At 34.2% G+C, this 22188-nt stretch overlaps 1 protein-coding gene across 1 annotated transcript in view; it reads right to left on the bottom strand.

Moving 5' to 3' along the window:
- The window catches only part of ft (cadherin-related tumor suppressor fat), a 118481-nt gene extending 98259 nt beyond the window's left edge, over window positions 1-20222 (bottom strand). Inside the window, exon 1 of the mRNA XM_073082597.1 lies at window positions 15054-20222. Coding sequence (XP_072938698.1) covers window positions 15054-20207 — 5154 coding nt within the window. The 5' untranslated portion in view covers window positions 20208-20222. The remainder of the gene's footprint in view (window positions 1-15053) is intronic.
- Between the last annotated feature and the right edge of the window lie 1966 nt (window positions 20223-22188).

Genomic DNA, 22188 nt, shown 5'->3' with positions numbered 1-22188 from the left:
TTGGAATAATGTAACATTACAATAATATTAAACTAAACCGCTAACCACTAAAGCGCCGTTAGAGTAGATCACATAAATTATAAATAAATTTGTCAATAAATTATATCGTATTGCCCATAAAGTAAAAAGTTATAGGAAACATAGAATAACAAAGGGTCAAGATATGCCGTGATTATTTTCTTGTATGTCCCTAAGTACTTCCTCGAGTGAGGGCTGGGGTTATCACAACATACACCCAGAGTGCATCGCTACATCAACATTGATTTGTCGTAAACCCAGACTTTATTTACGGTCATTATCTCACAGAAATTTACAGTATCGCTAATATATTCAATAGTAATTTACTTATACATATGTCGATAATTTCCTTTCAAGTTTGTCTTAAAATAATCCTTACCGCGAATCTTGTATTATTATGAAGGAATTTTATGCTTGACCAATCCCTAATAGACCTATAGTAGAGGTCTATATTAATTATACTTTAAATGTCTACTTTAAGGGAGTTTTAATTCAAAGACCTTTAAGTACAAATTTAAAAAAAAAATGATTCAATTGCGAAAAATACTAAAAACCCATTTCACCATAACATTATTATTATGCAAATACTATATTCAATATACATAACCCCCTGTTTAGTTACATTCAATACATAACTGTAGATTCCATATTTACATTCTGATATTTAGTATTAGTAAACATATAATAATGCTAGAATGCAATAAGGTGCAACAGTGCAATGTAATTGTAAGGAATGTGAATATTTCAAAATATAACTAAATAAATTTCGCAATATTTCTCCACTCGGCAACGATTTAAAACAAGGAATGCATACAGTAATTCATGATGTACACTTGATCCTTGTCACTGCAGTCATAGTTCCTTCGTTAGTCTGCGACTTTACGCTTTAGGGCCAATTTACACTTCGTTAAATGCGTTAATAAAAATGTATAAATATATTTGGAAAAAAAATCTACTTATATATAAAATTCTCGTGTCACAATGTTAGTTACCGTACTCCTCCGGAACAGCTTTACCGATTTTCACCAAATTCTATATGCATTTTCAATAGGTCTGAGAATCGGCTACTATCTATTTTTCATACCCCTAAGTGATAAGGGGTGTTCACCATTAACATTTTTTTATTTATATGGCAACACAACGTTTCAGGTCAGCTAGTTATATTATAAAAATATTATATTATACAAATAAAAATAATATAAATTGTACTAGTAAAACTGACAATATTTAATTAGATCAATAAAATTTAAAATAAATTAAATGAAATGTAAACTATTATATAACCATAATATTTACAATTTCACTTCGATTTAAAATAACAACAATAATATATTTATAGCAGTAATATAAAACTTACGAAAATTATTGTAAATTTATTATTAGTTATTGTGGAATAAATGGGCTTTATTATATTATATTATTATAAATGCGTTAAAGTCAAGCTATATTATAATAAAATAGAAAGTTATTGTAAAACCATAAAACCAGACTTTAAAAACTTTAAAAGCTTAAGTCAATTTTAAAATTTAAACCAATGCAACACGAACTCGTGTACTTAAAATCTTTCAAGTCTTATGGCATGCAGGGAGTACGAAAGAATAAACATAAACCTACCCATCCAAGCATACTCTCAAAAAAACATTGCTCTCTGCAGTCGGGTAATGATTTCAAAGTATTTATACATATTTAAATGTCAATACGCTAGTATTTTGGAACATGCTGAATACGAAATCTAAATTAACAAAATAATAATACATAACAACGTCTGATTGAACATCTGATTAACTTTAATCAACATCCATCTTTCTTATTAAGTGTAAATCGAGCCTTATGCGTTATCAGTTGGTCGGAGCCAAGAAAACGTAGTTCACGCAATTATTAAGGCATTCCTAGACCGGCACAAAGAAAGATCCGCGATTGACCAAAGATGTATTTCACGGCCTATCTCGATCTTAATGTCCTAAGATAGACATATTTACCCATAAATTAACTACCCGGAATAAAGGGAACTAGTAGGTATGTACCTTCCGTATTTATAATTACGCGTTTATAAGTATTTAAATCTTAGATCTTAGTCCATGATTGGATTAAAAAAACCTAATTTATATTGCTTACCTTTTCTTATGGGTAAAGGTATTTAAATCCACCCATTACATTCACCTATGAGACACTAAATAGTTTACGAAACTTGTGTTATTGTATAGTACTAATAACTTTTAAAAACACGCAGTACTTTAGGACAACATAATTATTACGTAACCTTTTAAAATATGAATTCAATATACAATTATAGGCGAAGATACGTACAAAAACTACTATAAACGTTTTAGTATTTTCTAACTTAAAGTCAAACTGAGGCCATTTATACTACATAGTCAAATTATTTCTCAATTTACCCCAAAATATTCCCATATCTTTATCAAGTTCCAAAAGCATTTACGATTGGTGAGAGGAATTATTTTATTTGTATCCGAAGCTATATATTTTCAAATATATCTTACTTTTAGTGATCATTAAAATTAATTTATAGCCACGTGTACCGCTATTAAAACGCTTAGTGGAACTTATACTAGTTTCGCTTCCACTTGTCATTTTTATTTATGGATTATTCACAAGTTATTCGACTCGTTTTATCTTTTTTGTATTTAGCACAAAAAATACCTGACCAAATTTTGGCTCCGCCTATTCTTTAACGCCGGATTATATGACAGATAAAGTGTAGACCATTCATCTTGTCCTATTCTTTACAATGTTTGAACAAAATTAATAGATTTTATCCTGTTATTTTGTTTAAGAAGAGTTACTTTGAACACCTAAATTCATTATTATTGACATTTTTGATTATTATTGTATTAGTTATTATTATTATTATGTGCGATTATTGTGTTATTATGTAACTACACTAACGAATTAGGCTATAAACCTGTAATGTTAGATGTAAGAATTATGAATAAATAAATAAATAAATAAATAAATTATACAACACAGAATATTACTTGTTAAAAATGTATCACATGATTATACCATGTGTAACTACTTAACCCAGCTTAAAAGTCATGACATAAATTAGCAGACTACCTACATCGTATCGTACAAGGAGATCGAAAACTACATATATGTGTTTACAACCTTATCGTGACTATCCCCATATCGCGTGGTCATTTAGATCATAAAACAATAGAACAGTTGCAGCCGAGAGAATGCAATGCGCAGTTATGCAAATAGCGGAGGTCGCGACCGTAAGCATGAATATTGATACAGCATTGTCGAGATTGCAGATTTACCCGGCGATAGCCCAGCTCCTACTTTCTATAAGCACGATTCGTAAACGAATTATCCTGCACTGATTATTCAATGACGGCATTCGATCCTTTGTGAGCTCCCGACGTGAACTAGAAACGTAATGAACAAACCAAACAATAATCGAAAAGTGTCTCGATACTTCGATGTAATAAAAAAGTCATCCTTGTGCAATATTTTTAAGATAATACGAATAGCACGAGCAGGCGGCAGACCGGTCACGCAGCCACAATGGTCGGCCCGACTAAGAAATGGCTTTAAACGTATAACTTCGTCAAATGGTCATAAAATGAGACCCGTTTTATGGCGCACCTTTATAGCCGCGGGCTGCGTAAGGATGGACCGCGAATACCACGGCTCAGTCAACGCTGACGCTATGTTCTATAAGTCGTACAGACTTGCTCTGTCGTGACAAATATGTGAGATTTGGTTCGTTAATGCCTTTAAATTATCCTACTTGAGTATGATTACATTTTTTATAGCCGAAGGAAGTAGATTATTTAGTAAAATTAAATATAACTAAGTAATAAAAATGCTACACCTATCTTAAACGCAGCTTACTAAGTATTATTATTTTTGAACATTTGTGACATTTAAGTGTTATTTAATTACATATTATTAAAAAAATGCTATGTATAATAAGCACTAACAAATAAATTAATCAATATATTGTATAATTAACTGCATTTGTTTCTGATTTTCTGCATTTTAATAAAATAAATATTGTTGTTAAACGAAAAACTATATTATTGTGTTATCTATACTAATATTATACAAAGTTTTCCGGTTCACCTAGTTTTATACATAATCAACTTAGTAACTTATATTCATTTTTACATTAAAATATAAAATTGACTACGTATAATTTCCCGAATACCGATCATTCAAAATATTCTGCATAAAATATATCGTACTAAATTATAATTTTTAGTTAACAATGATTTGCGATTAAGCAGTAACGTCTTCAAATAAGTTACTAATTCTTACACGTACAAACGTTCCTACATTCCGGTTTGAAGGACACGTATTAGCTTAATTACTGACTCTACATGCCGCCTGGGTGAGACGTTAAACTCTAGACTGATATTTATGAAAAGGCTGTTGCAGAAAGATAATTACGATGACAAGTTAATATCCAAGCATTTTTTAATAAAGTTATAAAAAGGTTTATTTCACAACGTAACATAAATATACAATCCCTTAAAGTAAAAAAACTTACATTTGTATTACGTAACAACACACAATCCAAAGAATATAGATTTTTATTACATGATTTTGAAATATAAAACTATATAACTGGCAACTGTGCCCTTACCACGAGTATTCAAAACATCCCACAATTTTACGTTACGATTACTCAATCCATAATTCTGTTCCGTTTGCTTCAGTAGACTGAGTAAACGTAACAATAAGTAAGTGCTCAAGTCTTTTTGTCTGCCTCACATGTTCACAAAAAAAAGAGACAAAACATAAAGCGCCATTTTGTCAATTTAGACATTTAACGTTACGTTACTGACACTATAGTTCTGGTACAATCCGCTAGGGGCGCTGATTGGAAATTGTTTGCACAAATACGTAAACAAATACCTAAACAGTCATATTTGTCAAAACGTAAAAATTCATGGTAAGGGTACTGTTTATGATTTCCGATTTTCCGATTACTGTTTATAGTTTCCGAGTGTGAGTAAACATTTAGGAATGCAATCCCGGAATCGTACATCCGTGGTATAACCACCATTCCGTTCTTGGAAGTAGAAGATTTATTTAAAAGAGCAATAAAGTTACAGGATGCTTACAAAAAACCCTTGTTCACATTTGCTATTTCGTATTGTGCTCTCAATAGTAAAACGTGTTGCTACCTGTACCAGGTAAGTTTTACACAATGAGACTTGACGAGTGATAAAAAAGGGTTCTCCAAACCACCACAATGTGCCGGTGCTCTTGCCGCTAAAATGTGACAGCAAGATTTATATACCATGTTAAAAGTCGCATCTTCCTGTTATTAATTTATTTAAGCGGTGGTTTCAGATCTTAGATACGTGCCTTCCGTAAAAACTGGCGTAATTTGTATAAACATAATGGACATAATTAATTAAATGAACATTTCTTAAAAAAGGCAAATTGTGAGAAATATTATTCATCATACGTATTTTATTAGGGTTCCGTACACAAAGGGTAAAAACGGAACCCTATTACTAAGACTCCGCTGTCTGTCAGTCTGCCACAGTGCTCTATCTCCTGGATCGTAATAGTTAAACATATGATTTTTTTACAGAGTTAAGTGTTGAGTTTTTACAGTGCTCTCGGGGCGCTGATTGAAGATATATGGGCAAATATGTAAACTAATACGAAAACAGGCAGATTTGTAAAAACGTAAAAACTCATACTAACGGTACAGGTGAACTGCATGCTCGTTTGTTTCTTAATCTTATAAAAAAGCTACTGCAAATAAATAGAAATATTATTTAAATAAGGTTATTTGATATATCGTGTGATACGCATATCCTTACACCTTATGATTTAAAATCTGCCTTATTTTATTCTCCATTGCCGACAATTTTTTTGGTTTTATTTAAATAATTGATATGAAATACGATTTTTGGTTTCTTAAAAATAGAATTTAGGTGTTAGCGGAGAGATGAACGTGGACATTGTAATTGCTCATACATATGTATAGAAACCCTTTGATTACAATGTTGGACGAAAATTTATGGACTAAATTGATACCCGTAAAATTATACCCACTTAGATAAAACCGCTCCAATAGCCTTAAATCAAAGGTAGAAGAATGAGTAGATATTTTTGTTTGTTTTATATTCATGTTTCAGTGACTAAGGTTAAATGTTTCTTTTACACAGTTTTATAAATATTATTTAAAAAAATCCTATAATATTTTAGTAACGCAACAATAAGCCGTAATAAAAGTAATGTATCCGTGTTATATATGTAAAAAGATGATGTATAATTGGATATTAATGTTTAAATATACATATTTCTAAGTCATAGAAACTCCTTTCAACCACCTACATAAATTTGTATATTACACTTACAATATACATCCTACGTAGTTCCTACACGAAATAACAATCTATGTAAGGATATAGAATATTAGTATACGAAATGACTGACATAATGAATTGCATTTTCCTTAATCGAAAACATACTTTTTGCACTCCTTATTAGGGTAAAGATTCGATCATTTCTCACTGTTAAAATGTTAAACACCGAATAACTATTTGATACCTGTTATTACTATGTAGCCTGAATAAGGTAACGGTACGAACGTTTAATGTGGGCGTAAGATTCTTAACATTTCACTAGCGCCATTTGCATTTTACAACTTTTATCGGTGTTTCTAAACGAGACATTGCCGCGAGACGCGAGAACCACCGACCACCAAACATACGTACGTTTATCTTATGAACGTTAAACGATTAATAAAACGTCATTGAGTTATGACGTCATTTTTTATATGTAAAGGAAAAAGTACGATGTCTTAATTATATGGCTAACTAATTTCGTGGTAAATTCAGCTTTCGAGCTTTATTATTTTGCAGTCTTTTTTCATTGCATATTTTTATTGCTAAAATATCGTTGTTTTGAATTAAATGACCTGTGAAATAGCAGTGAGCAGAAAAATAAATACATAAATTTAAAATTGTAGTTATGTTAACGCGAGATTCTTTTATCAAACAATTTGTGACTGAAAGCGAAATAACATGTACTTTGAAATAAAATACAGACACCATAACAATATAGTTTTTAAATACAACAACGCTTCACTGGAAAATATTTTAATACAAAATACCGTAAGGCTGATAAGCCAAAGTTAATACTCAAAACAGAGCAAAACATGGGTAAGGCGTACTGCAAATAAAGAATGCGCATTAAATATAATGCGATATGTCAAAACCGTAACCCTTAATTGTAATTTAGTAGGTAAAATTTGAGCGCGCGAGATCAAGATCAGCTTCAGCCACGCTCATTTCGGCCTTTTCAAAATTTATTTGACTCATGTGGTACGAAGGATAACCGCTCCGCTATATACAATAACACGGTAAATCATGTGAAATCGTAACGCGACGGAGGTGTGTCGAGTACGAAATTAAAATGCAATAATATCTGCGGCGTGCTGTAATTCTGGCCTGTCTCAGATCTGTGGAGATTATCGTAAAGTATTTATTTATCCAACGTTCCCTCGGGAGGTTAGATAGCATCAGGAAATCAATTTTGCGGCGAAACGTCGCGGAGGCGTAAGGTTTGCGTAAGTTACAGGTGGCAGTAATGCAGATTTTATAGTTTAATGCATGTGCACTTGAGACGTGCGCCGACTCTTTTAATTTCCTTTAGATAAGCTCCGTAAATTAAAATCATATTACAAATTTATTAACGTGTGGCGCTGTGCACACCAGTGTACAAGTTTGTGCAACATTACAAGTCTTTATTTACCTTAGAAGCTACATTAAACAGGTCCCGTTTGCGCTTAGTCTAAAACTTGTTTAAATACTCAGAATTTATTTTATTAGAATAAACCCGTTAGAAGACACAGTCGTGTTACAAGCAGACGCAATCTTACATCTGGGAATGTAACAAAATAAAGACGATAGCCACCAGTTTGCTCTAGCTAAACTCCCATCACGCCTCCACCTCAATGATGCACAAATCATAATAAACTTCATACAAGCTCAAACTTATGACCAGCATGCAGAGTGTTCTTGTATAACCATCCCTACATAAACACCAATGTATGACGTAGAAAGCAACAGACCCACAAGAAACCGGTTGGACTTCACATGAATGCACACACATATAAGTGTCCAATTAAACAAGATCCGTGACAGTCTGTGATACGCTCCCCACTTAGGTCTTTCCGAGGTATGTGCGGAGGCAGGGAAGATCCCGCATGAGTGGTCGGTACAGTCACAGTGATAAGAAAGCGAGCATAGTAGACTGTCGAGGTACGATCTATTATAATATTGTGATTGCCCTCCGTATTGGACAATTGAGCAATAATGGAATTTTGAAGACAGAAGGAAGTTTGCTGGCATTCACCGGCGTTCAGGGGGATTGCATATTCAAATGAGATCTTCAACATTTACCGCGTAATTATGCTTAATAAGTAGGCATCGTTCTATTTATAAAACAAATTCAAAATAGCGCCATTAAACTTTATCGAGAATGTTTGTTATTCTAAGAATATCAATGTATAAGGTATTGGTATGCTTTATTAAATAAAATTGGAGGCGTGATCTTATTGACACGCGATAGTTTTTGCCCATTTTATAATTCACAAGCTGTAAATGAGACAAATTAATCAGAACAACACATAAAAATTCCAATGATTATTGCCAGACAAACGGCATTTCGGTAGTAATAAAAAGCTTTTTGTATAAACTTCTTTCCTTAAAATGTTTTCTCACTCGTTACTCCATAAAATGAACGATCACTTGTTTTAACGGTAACGATCTTAAGGCAATTTACATGCCTGAATTCATTGTTTTTTTTTTTTCTCAAAGGCGCGTAGACCAAAAATTCGCAGTTTACCTATATAGAGACATTAGTGACTTATATCCATGATATGACAGTGATGGGTTAACAACAAATCGTTAACATTTAGTCTTCTACCAGTATGGAGACCTACTATAATATGCACTTATACGAAAAAACTTAACATATAGGGTTTCTATAAAAAACTTAAGAAGATCTGCCAATACTACATACAGTCGTACATATACAAAATAAGAAGTAAATACTATATACATCATAGTATGTGTATGTATCTATAATTTCATTGTGCATACTATGATGTTTACCGAGATAAATATTTTCTTTCTTTCTTTCAAATGTTCCACATATACTCTCACTGTGACAAACATGTTGCACAAATGTTCCGCAGAGCGGTAAAGACGCACGTGTAAATTAGAACGCGATGGATCAACAGGTCGGTCTCGATCTCACTCAATCGACTCTCTCTACACGTAAACGGTTGAGTTTCTATCGAGATCTCATGCCCTGTTGTTGATCTAATTAGACGCCTGTTTTTGCTCCGGTCGACAAGTAAAAGTTATAAGCATACTATATCACTTCCGTCTTTTAGGTAACTCATCCAGTCACCAAAGACGTATATACAAAGTAGAGGAACAATACGATTTTTAATTAATAATAATTCACATATCGATTTTATTTACGTATATCTTCCGGTCGGTTCTTGTGTTTTGTCTTTTTGTGAACCGACAATTCACATGCCTAATACTACAGATATAGACTCATTTACCGTATATGAAATTGATTGCAATAAAGGTTTGAAATCACTAATTTCAAAATAAAATGTCTGATATATTTTTAATTTCTCATACAATGCCAAAATAAGAAATCCTTTTGACGGACTTCATTTAATTCTGTTTGTCTATCTGTTTATATTTTTTTAATATCATACTTTTTATCGTTTAAGAGATATTTTCTTTTGCATATTTATCATTAAAATCTGCATAATTATGTGTTTTAATTAACAAACACGCTACCAGTACCAAGCTACCATGACAACGCGGAGCTCTTTTATAGCAATCGGGAAGGGTACCGCATTCCATCCAGATGTCTAGTTAAGTCGACCGTGTGGTAAGCTGGTATCATGTCTAAAACGTTTGAACATTATAGCTATACCAACAGAACATAACCGATCTTAATCATCTTTGACCTTATACATCACTTTGATAGACAATTCTTACCTTCTCGCAACGTCTATCAAAAGGAAATTTTCCTCAGTTTACGCTAATTTTGCGTAGGATTAGTATCTGCCATTTAGTTGTGAGCTAAGGTTCCCATTTCGAGTCACGACTTTGACAGCACGCCAGTCAAATATGGTTGTTGACTTAGGTGCGGTAATTGCTGGTTAAATAACACGGCCCAACAGCAGGAGCATTATAATTATGGATACAATAATGTAATATATGGATATTATATGCCCCGATGTATGTTTATGTTGTAACACTAAATCGGTACACGCTAAGCTTTCAGTAGGATTCTAAACGGACTTATCCGCTTTCGGTGCGTTTAGGAAAACAGATTTGAAGGCATTTTAGCGGGAGACAAAAGTTATGCGTGGCAATGTATCACACAATTTGTTCAGTTTCTTTTGACTGTAACATTTTATTGCACATAAGTTTTACACACTATTTCTGTATAATTATGTCTACCGGGTATTAGAAATAATGCATTCTATTATTTTTTATATTCTGATATTCGATATGTCACCGTCACACCTTATCTGCAGCAATAAAATTCGGAATACTAATAAACGTACACGATAAAACGAATTCGTGGTGATAATAATTCTATAAGTAATATCTTTTAATTGTTCACCACATTAAAAGTTATCACTGTATTATATCAAAAAACATTGCAAACATAAAGCTAGTGAACGTTTTATTTATTTAAATGCTTTCAAGAACATATGTGACTCTAGCAAATATAACTAAAGTCAATTCGTAAGGATAAAAAACTTTTATAGATTAATGATGTCGATTAATGTGACGCTTTAGACTTTTTACACAAGTACTCACTATTGTTTTCAATAAACTTAGATTAAACCATTTGACCAATAACCGTCACGGACCCAAAAAAAGAAAAACGAAATTACGAAACATTCTTTAGTAAAGTAACTCCATTTCTTAACCTACTTTAAAAAAATAAGATACCTAAGTGACTTTTTTCACCGATAATGCTTTTAGAGGACGCGCCACCCAAACTCGTTATCAATCCGAGGCTCAAAACGCATTTAGGCAACGCAGCCGGTTAAAATAAACGTTGATTTAACATTTAAAGTTTTCTTCGAACGTACGTCCGTCTTGGCCACCATAAATTCATTGATAAAAAGCGAAACGCTAATAACTTAAAAGCGCCCGAGAGTGAATTGCCAATTTCGCCTAACGTCCTTTATCGGTCACGTTTTATTCTTCTTATCGACACAAAACTTGCAAGGCCATAAAGTAAATAATATATTTTTTAATTTATTTTTGGTATGCAAGACGATTTTTATTCAATATACCAACAAAAAATTAATGTACAATATAGACTATACGGACAAGAAAAAAAATGGTCGAAATAGGAAATGTATTTACGACCTGTAAACCATCTTTTTTCAAATGTCTTTATTAGCACACCAAATATATAAAGTTTTCCATTAAAAAACTTTACCCATATAATTTCGATAAATTAATTAGAATGCATAATGTACGCCCGGAAGCTACTACTAATTAAGTGCAACTTATTTAGTACTAATCAAAAACGATTGTACCTTTATTATACAATAACTTTACCTATTTTCTTGTACAATTGTACTTTCGCATCGATTTACAACGTAATATACCACGTGCGCTTCCAGGCAGAGATAGTTTATCATAAACCGATGTTCTAATATAAAGCAGTTTATAGCTTAATACAACCAGACGCTGCAGTTTAATTAATATTACGCATGGACAGCAAAATAGACAACAAAAACAGGTGTAGCTCTAGAGCATCTAGATGCAGCGAAATGGAATCGTTGTCGTATGAATTCCGAACATGACAACCGGTGCGGCGGGACCTGCCGGCCACTTTTATATGCGTTCGAAATCCGTTACATACGGGCAAAGTGCACGCAAATACGACCATTGCATGAACATCGTGGTTTTTAGAAAGGAAAATGTATTTGTAGCATATTTTGGTTGCTGGACAACTTTTAATAATATTAGTTGTATTGAAGCTTAATAGGATGATTATTATGGACGAATAGTGTGAAATATTGTGAAAAAAAAGTATATTGAAGAAATCTATGACCATAATATGTTTCAAAACATATGCTTGAAAGTGTCTGTCTACTAAAACGCACACAGCCGTTAATAAGTCTTAAAATTTCTCCTACTGAGAAATTAGCGTGATCATCGGTGAAATAATAGTGGATTGATGATGATAAGTACAAAAATAATTTCCAATCTATCACTGATTTTTTTAGTAACACTTAACTTTATAACCTTAGATATGCCCAAATTTATTGTCCTGGGACATAAATAATTTTTAAACATTTTGTTCATACTTTTACTCTAGTATAAATTTTTTTAAAGCTCACAAAATTTGGCAGATTTTTTTAAAGTATAGCCTAACCTACTTTTTTTCTTGTGGATTTGTAGAAACACTTAATTATAAAGATTTTTATTTTCTTTCCTTAGCAGCTGCATATAAAAATGCGGTAGCTACTTTTTTCCAGGCTTGTACGTAAAGAAACATATACCAACGATTTAAATTTAACATGTAGTTTAAGTAAAGAATGTGAAGTAAACACATACATTACATCCGCACTTAAAACTATAAACTAAAAGGTTATAGCTATGTTTTTGTTCCCCCAGTCTTTAACAAGTGTTTATTAGGTTTCCACCATAAACATTTATTGTACTAAAGTGGGATATTTTTCCATTATTGGTGTTTATAGTTTCTACTTTTTATTCACTAGTTGGCGCTACTTGTTTATTATTTCTTCCATTCACGATTTAAGGCAGCGACCGACCGCGCTCAAATATCACACGGAGACGCGCTTAATTGGTTCTCGCAATGAATAAAGAAATAGTCGGTGGTTAGTGGGTGAACGCATTTGCAGACACAGGTCTATTAGTATTGGCGTGAAATAATGAAAGCTATTTCACAGTATAACGTAACTTGTACGTTCATTAAGGCGGGTGTCGATGCCCGCGCGGGTGCACATTGCATAAATCAGTCGGGAGAATGCAGCCCGGCGCCCTAATGCGCTTTCGATGTCGGTTGATAGCTCACCCCCCTTCCCTGTCCACCTTAAATTGGTCTTCTTTCACACAATCATATCCCTCAATGATTTCTATAGCATTCCGATGTGCAGCGCCAATTTTTAGCCTACCTTTAAATAACAAAGCGGCATACGTTTGGTTAAGTAAAGCTTGCGATGTTTTTATATATAACAGGTAAAATTTATTTCAATTTTACCACAATTGGCCAATTAATTCACAATATAATAAAACCATATTGTACTATATAATAGTCCGTGTCCCAATTATTATCATAAGATAAATCACAGGAATATAAAAACTACTCTTCTCATGTCTTATGACCGTCAATAATGTAATGAATGTTGCAATTGATGTGAGATGAATGGTGAGTGATTACCCTGGCATGTTGACATTAGTAACACCAAAAGGATTTCTAATGACTCACCAAGCTGAAAAGCTGTTTAAAGGTCATTTTTGAGGCTACTCATAACATAACAAAGTGATAGCACTTTTAGAAGGGTATTTTCATAAAACACATAAGCATTATAAGCATAACCTTAAAAAACAGACAGTTGGACACTTGCCTTGTATATAAATGTTAAAACACTTTGTATTATAAAATCACCATCACAAATATTTCCCAACGGTCAAATAAAAACTTACAACAAAATCAGAATTTAAATTGCATGCAAATTTGAATATACGAAAGTTCCAAAGTGCCAAAGTAAGAATAATAAGCTTAAATAACCAGATAACGTTCATAACAATATAATACATTATTATGAAGTCAAAAAGCGCGAAAATACACTGTTATATATCGAAATATACTGCACATTAGGCATGACACTTTCGAGTTTCCGGTCAACAGCCTGCAGTCGATTAAGTAAGATATTCAGACCGCATTTAAATAAGCAGGGTTAAGGTTTTCATATTACACTTATTATTTTTCAAATATTACAACAATTTTGTTGGAGCCATATACTCGTAATTGGCAATAATTGGGGTTTACGGTGTCGCTTCGGAATTTAAACAATTTTATGGGCGATTGCAAACGTAGAATCCAAACATTTCGCGCGTTTAAGCTAATCTCAATAAAATTAACGACACTGTATGTTGCAAAGAAATATATTATTTATTTTTTACGATTTTCCTTAAAAAATATAATACCTACAAACATTTTTTTTGTAACTCAGCTTTCGTATTTAGCATACACTCATTATACATCTATAAATAATTTAAATATTTATATATATATAAATATTTAAATTATTTTATATATTTTATATCAAGGACATTAAAATATATAAACCGATTTACAAACAAAATCCATGTTTCATGTAATCTTTGAGAGGTTTCAGAACGAATGTTGAGATATCGTCGCGAGACGGAGCTTATCGTTAATTTAGAGTCTCCGATTAGAGTCCGCCAGCCGACATACGCTAACGAGCATTCGTTTTAAATTTATTTTTATTGTAACAGCAGTACGGTGCCGATGTTTTGTCTTCCACCGACGATTGTGCGAAGTTAATTGGATTGTCTGCTCTAAAATGCATAAATAAATGCATACCCTTAATCATATCAATGTAGGTTGATCATACCATTCGTCACAATGGTTTTATACACACGAGGCGATTATTTGTTAAGGCATTTATGTAGCTATAATGATACTTGAATAACCAAACACTACTCGCGTTTACAGATCTGTCAGATGGCGTAGATAGTGTTACGAATACTTATTCAATTAATTGCATGGAAATTTATTTTTGAACGCATATCCACGAGTTAATCGTCTTTGAAAATAAAACATGCAAATACGAAATATTATTCAAATTACCAAAAAATTCTACCAACCAATTCCAGAATTAAGTGTTTCGAATAAGAATTTTTCTTTGAATATGATTATAAGTAATTGTGAGTGTATACCTATATAAAAAATGAAAAAAATATGAAAGTATTTATATTCACCTTCGTCGTTGTAGACTGCAGCGGGGTTCCGGACGAAACTGCACAAATTTCCACTTCATATCTCTCGATGCCAGCTTCTCGATCCAGAGGCACTGCCGTCGATAAAATCCCTAATGATGAATCTATATCGAACAATCTATCCACTTGTTTATTATCACCAGTCACATTCACTATGTAATATTCTAAGCCCGACTTATAATTGTTTGTCAAATTTAACACAGCTGTCCCTGCAGGTTCGTTTTCTGCCACAGAAACTGAACCCACATTTGTCCACGTCAGACCTTCTAACTCTGTTCCTCCCATTATAACTGTCAGATACGTCTCAGTACTCCTCTGCTCGCTTAACACAGCTTCATCAGTAGCTTTTATAACCAGATTCCATCGCGCGTCTGATGTTGCCGGTGGGTATCGCAATACCAAAGCGCCATTACTTCGGTGCAAATCAAACATATCGTTTCCACCATGAATTAGTTTGTATGTGACAAGACCATTAGTCCCTGAATCAAGGTCACGTGCTAAGACGTTCATGATAAATATTCCTCGACCAGCGCTTCTACCCAATCTTTCCGAATTGATCACTGCAGCATTCATTGACACAAAGACAGGAGCATTGTCATTTATATCTTCAACAATAACGGTTACCAATTTCTCGGCTGAGAGCCTTGCAGACGGTGGCTCAGCTCTGTCATAGGCGGCTACCGTTATACGGAAAGTATCTATACTCTCTCTATCGATCGGTAATAAAGTATGTATTACCCCAGTAACGTTATTAATGGCAAAATGACGTCTATTATCTTTAGGATCTTGATGCGTGATTGAATAATAAACTTTACCATTTAAACCAGAATCCGGATCTTCTGCTGTAATGGTAACTATAGGTGTATGCGTTGGAATCCCTTCTCTAATTTGACGTACTATAGCAGTGTTTGTAAAAACTGGCGCATTGTCATTTGCATCGATTACGTTAACGGTAAACGAAATACTAGACGACAAACTCGGACTTCCATTATCTGTAGCTGTGATGTTTAATACGTAAGAAGTAAGATCTTCATAATCGAGATGCTTGTGTAAAAAGAGCTCGCCAGAATAACTGTCAATAAAAAAGGCTTCTTTTCTATTACCCGATGTTATAGAGAATTGTACTTCATTGTTAATACCCAAATCTGCGTCATTCGCGTAAAATTGTATTATTTTTTTATTTACAGGTTCTGTTTCAAGTACAGATACTTTTAGTTCGGTTTGCGTAAATACTGGAGCATTATCATTTTCATCCAAAACATCTACTTGTACTGTTGTCGTAGCTGATAAGCTCACTGGTTGTCCAGAATCATGCGCCAATATCGTTAATTGATAACGATCAGTAGTTTCCCGATCTAAATGTTTATTGATAAACAACTGCCCAGTCGCTTCATCTAACATAAACTTTCCAGAATCATCTCCTCCAATCAACTTGTAATAAATGTCACCATTAAGACCTTCGTCTGCATCTGATGAATAGACTCTCATTATCAAAGCGCCTACAGCTGCGCCTTCAGAAACTTCAACAGTGTACGGTGTACGAGTAAACACAGGTGCGTTATCATTTACATCCGTTATATAAATCGTTACTCTAACAGAGTCTGTCAACTTCAGTTTGCCATTATCACTAACTGTTACAGTTAATGTTATATAATTTTGTCCACTATTTTGTGCCAAACTCTCTCTGTCAAAGGACTTCAACGTTTTAATGAATCCATTCCTTGAATCAATCCTAAAATCATTTTGAGCGATTGGCAAAGTAAATGTTAATTCAGCGTTTCGACCAATATCTTTATCCGTTGCTGTTAACTTGCCTACAAACGTGTCAGGCGGCTCATTTTCTTTAATTTTAAATACGAAAGTAGTATTAGTAAATTGTGGACTATTATCATTTTCATCTAACACATGAATAACCACAGGTACCTGTGATGATCTCGGTGGACTACCTTGATCAGATGCTACTATCGTTAATGAATAGTAATCTCTTTCTTCTCTATCCAGGGGACTTTTGACATACAAATATCCATCTGGGAATACTCCAAATTTGTTATCAGTATTTCCTTCTGCGATAAAGTATGAAATTCGGCCGTTAAAACCCTGATCAGCATCTGATGCAGATATTGCAAAAAATCTAGTGTTAACTAGTGTAGATTCCAATAAGGATGTTTCATAAGAAGTATGATCAAATACGGGTGTATGGTCATTTACATCATTTATGATTGCAGCTATAGTATGTTTTGTTGCCAATGCAGGTCTGCCGTTATCTGTAGCAGTCACTTCAATAGACAACATTGTTCCAGGTTCACTTGTAATTGCCTTGTTCAAATATATAACTCCTGTAGTTTCAGATATCCGAAAACTGTTCTCTGAATTATAACTAAGAGTATATGATACTGTTCTATTTGAACCGGAATCACGATCGGTTGCTCTTGCAAAATATACTTCTTGTCCGACGGCCATGTTTTCAGGAATATGTACTTCATCTTTGTCTTCAATAAAAATAGGATAGTTGTCATTAACATCTAGAACTGATATGTTAACAATTGTAAATCCAAATGCTAAGCCACTTTTCGCCATAATTTTCAAATGATATGTCATTTTGTCCTCCCTATCTATATTTGAATCCGTGGTTATTATTCCAGTTTTTTCGTCAATTTTGAAAACATGCTTATAATCCCCTTCTATAATGTAATAAGCTATACTCTCACTTGGTATTCTTGTTCTAATTTTACCAACAAATCGACCAATTTGAGCTCGTGATGTACCTTCATCTTCAAGAATTTTAAAATTATAACCATTGTAGCCCTCAAAGTCGATAGTTTTACGTTGCGATGTTTTTATTATTTCAACAATAGCATCGTCCACTGCACGTCTATTTCCTTTGTCTTTGCAAGATATTCTTAGTGAATACAATGCTTTTGGGGATTTCCGGAAATCTTTTTGTAAAATAATGTTACCAGTCCATGGTTCGACATCAAAATAACCATCCCCGCCGCTTTCAAGTTTATATATTACTTTCGCATTATCTCCTTCATCTAAATCAATAGCTTTAACTTGAATAATCCTAGATCCAGGATTTAAATCTTCTGTAATATTATGAATATATCTTTGAGGATAAAACATCGGGTCATTATCGTTGACGTCGAGAACTTTTAGGAAAATAGTTGCAGTTGATGATTGTGGAGGAAATCCTTGGTCTTTAGCAATTACTTGTATTTCATATAAAGAAATTCTTTCCCTGTCTAGTGCCGTAATAGTACTTAGTTGTCCAGTTATCGGATCTAGAGTAAAAGTATTTGGATATTTTCTTTCAATACTAGATGATAAGTAGTAAGAAACAGAACCATTAGTTCCTTGGTCGTAATCAGACGCTGTCAAAATAAGAATTTCTTTTATTGGTTTGATATTTTCGTGAAGTGTTGCATTTATCTGAGCTTGTGGAAATGTGGGCGCTTCATCATTTTCATCAAGGATGGTAATTTTAAGTCTCGTATACGCCCATTTTGGATTTGGACCGCCATCCCTCGCAGACACATTCAACTCTACTGTCCCTTGAATTTCACGATCTAAAATGGACTTTGTAGTTACGAGTCCAGTCAAATGATCAATAGTGAACCACTGTTGCTGATTTCCATCATAAAAATCATAGAATATCTCAGCATTAACACCAGTATCTTCATCTGTTGCTGTTATGCCAGCTACGTATGTACCAGATGGCGCAAGCTCACTTAACACAGCTGAATATTCCGATTTTTCAAATACAGGTTCATGATCATTTACATCGTTTACGTGAATTACTAAAAATGAAGTCGATGTACGTGGAGGTATTCCTCTATCAGTAGCAACTACAGTCAAATTATACTTGCTTATTTCCTCTCTATCCAAAATACCATTAACATGAACTATATAAACACTGCTAGAGTTTTCTAATCGGAAATGGTTCAGTTCATTTCCTGTAACAATGCTCACGCTTGTCTTGCCATTCAAACCTGCGTCTAAATCAGTTACTGTAATAGCTGCTACCAAAGATCCATTTTTAGCATTCTCATCAACTGTGGCAAAGTTCGCTGTTGGAGGTACATAGGTAAAAGTAATAACTGGATCGTGATCATTGGCGTCAATTAAGTTAACAGTAACATACGTTCTAGCATCTTGACGAGGTACTCCATGATCTTTAGCGATTACAGTTAATACACATGTCATATTACAGGTTGTATTACTGCAGTATTTAGGACAATTTAATTTTTTAGTAGTTGTGATAACTCCTGATTCAGGGTCTACTGCAAATTGTTTTTCTGTATCTGTAACCTCATAAGTTATTTTGCTGTTGTCACCTAAATCACTGTCCGTGGCTGTCACTTTGAGAACAGTTGTCCCAGGTGGAACACTCTCGTTCAAGGAAACTGAGAAGTCACTTTGATCGAATATAGGAGGATTATCATTTACATCTAAAATACTAACATTTACTTGCAAGTACCCGTATTTTGGTGGACTACCACCATCACGTGCTGATATGTTTAATATATAAAAATCATTGGTTTCTCTATCTAACTTGCCAGTTGTTTCTAAATGCAAATATGATGTTTGGCCACTAGGGTTCACTGTAACATTTAACCGAAATTTTCCCTCGTTATCGCCATCAACAATTCGGTAATCATTTGTTATTCCATTTTCTCCTAAATCCAAATCCGTTGCTGCATCTAGAAGTAACTTAGTACCAGCTGCTGCGCTTTCAGAAAAAGCAACCGCTATACTAGGTTCAGGAAATTCCGGATAGTTATCATTCACGTCCGTTACTCTTAAACGCACTTCGATCGGATAAGTCGGTTGACTTGACAACACAACAAACGCATAACGATCAACACTCTCGCGATCGAGAACAACATTGGTTTTAATTTCTCCAGACACCGGATCGAGAGTAAACTCTTTGGGTGGTTCATTGAAGCGATAAGTAAAACCAGGCTTAGTAGGAATCCTTCCAACCACAGTGCCAACAGGTTGGGCCTCTGGCACTCGAAGATCAACACCGGTGTCGACGGCGCGAGACTGCATCTGTTCGGCGGCGGCGCCAGCGCCCGCGCCGGTGAGCAGCGCCAGCGCGACCAGCACCGCGTGCCACCGCCCCATCATAGTCATGATGCTGATAAGAACATTGCAGGGTCGGTCCCTCTTCCACAAAAGTTATCGTACGTCTAAAGCGCTCTCTGTGTCCCGTTCGCGCAGACTTGCGCGCTCGCTCGCCTCAGGTATGCAACATGGCCGCGGCGACCTGCGCGAGCACGAATATCTCACGGAGAGTGCGACCCGCCGTTGCGCCTACGCCGTCACATTCATTTGTAAACACACGTGACACTCACTATCACCAGTCAACTGCTCGTTACGTTTGTGATACGATAACATAAACACACAACAATCTTTGCCTATACTTGTCCACAACTATTGTAACACGATTTCAAAACACTTTTCTGTTAAGTTTTTGTCACTTTGACATTTAAGTCGCGAATGAGATGCGGCATGCGGGCAGCGTCGCGGTCGACACGGCACTAGCAGGCGGAGGCTTTCACGACGCCCCGCGACCCTCCCTGCGTCGCGCCGCTCCTCCCCGCAGCTTTTAAAGCTCCGACCGTAGCTGCGGGATGATGATGCCAAGATAATGGCCGCCTAAAGATTCTGCTATTTATTGTTCGATACTAGTCACTTACCATTCCGAGACGATAATATTGAACGCAGGTAAACTTTTATTTTTTGCTTTCTTTGTTAAACTTTATATTAATATAGCGATATAGGTAGTTATTCGAATCACGATTTATGACCTGTAAATAATTTCAATATAACTTTGAATGTAGCTACTTAATTTCATACTTCACATTTTAAAATAAACTTTAAAATTAGTTATAAGTATACTACTTATAATATTTTAACGTCTTTTGCATTTTCTTAATATTAGACAACTCGTATTCAAACTATTTGTAACATTAAATTTTCATTTTAGACATAAATAATGGTATATGTAATATTTTAAGGATTTTATTAGTATACATATTTCTTTACTCTATAAATGAATAAATACATAATAAAATTATAATTTCGTCAATTGATAATCAACTAACATATTCATGCAAGCTTCCAAATGCAACCTCTTTAAGGGTTCGAAGGCAGGATTTCGCATTGCATAGGAGTAAAAATTACTAAGGGTTACTAAAGCATTTATTTTTAATTTCACCTTATAACAAAACTATCACCGCTGAGGAGCGATACAATAAGAAAGTTTAAAATAGAAAAAAATAATAACTCATTTTTTCGATCGCTGTTTTTGGTAATCCTCTCTGAAATTTAATAAGTCTCAGCTAGAGAAAATTTAGTTGATCACCACGTTTTTACTGCACGTGCTTTGCTATCCTTTCGTTAACCCCTTAGTGTCACATTACTGGGCACGAGTCTGCCTCTCAGAATGAGAAGATTTTAGGTGTTAGTTCATCGCGTCCCACATATCATTAAGAACTTTGCGTTTTTTTATACATAGTATAGGAGTAGCAGACAAGCTTGCAGTCCACCTGATTGTAAGTGGCTGCTGCTACCCATGGACATCTGTAATCAACCCCAGATAGGATTAGATATTCCTACCTGAAGTCGGCCACAGATGCGCCGCTACTCTTGAGAATTAAGCTGAAACGACTCGGAAAAGTATACGAGTACTTTTCCGAGTCGTTCCAGCTTAATTCTCAGTCTCCGTTACCACACCACACTTATCTTACTACTACTGCATTCCTGTCATAGTGGCCTGGTGGTAATATGTAATATGTAATTCATGTAGTAATATGTAATACTTAGTGTTATTGGAGACCAATACCAATTAACTTATAGCATCTAGTTACATGATAACGCTCAATTTAATAATATACTTCAAATACAGTAAATACTCGTAGGTACTTACCTAAGTAAATACAAATAAGACTTAAAGCTCAGGCCGATTGATGGTTTCTTGTGCGAATCAATAAAACACTAAAAATAAAGAAAATAATAGATAGAATCCACTGTAAAACTATTTCACTAAACATGAACATCGAAACAATGCAGGAACTATGAACAGACCCTATAGTGAAGCTGCATTCAAATT

Source organism: Epargyreus clarus, unplaced genomic scaffold, assembly GCF_041222505.1.
Source record: "Epargyreus clarus isolate Ecla_fem2 unplaced genomic scaffold, WU_Ecla_fem_2.2 ptg000018l, whole genome shotgun sequence".
NCBI classification, from domain to species: Eukaryota; Metazoa; Arthropoda; class Insecta; order Lepidoptera; family Hesperiidae; genus Epargyreus; species Epargyreus clarus.
Note: the sequence above shows the minus strand (reverse complement) of the source record. Positions and strands in the feature narration are given on the sequence as shown.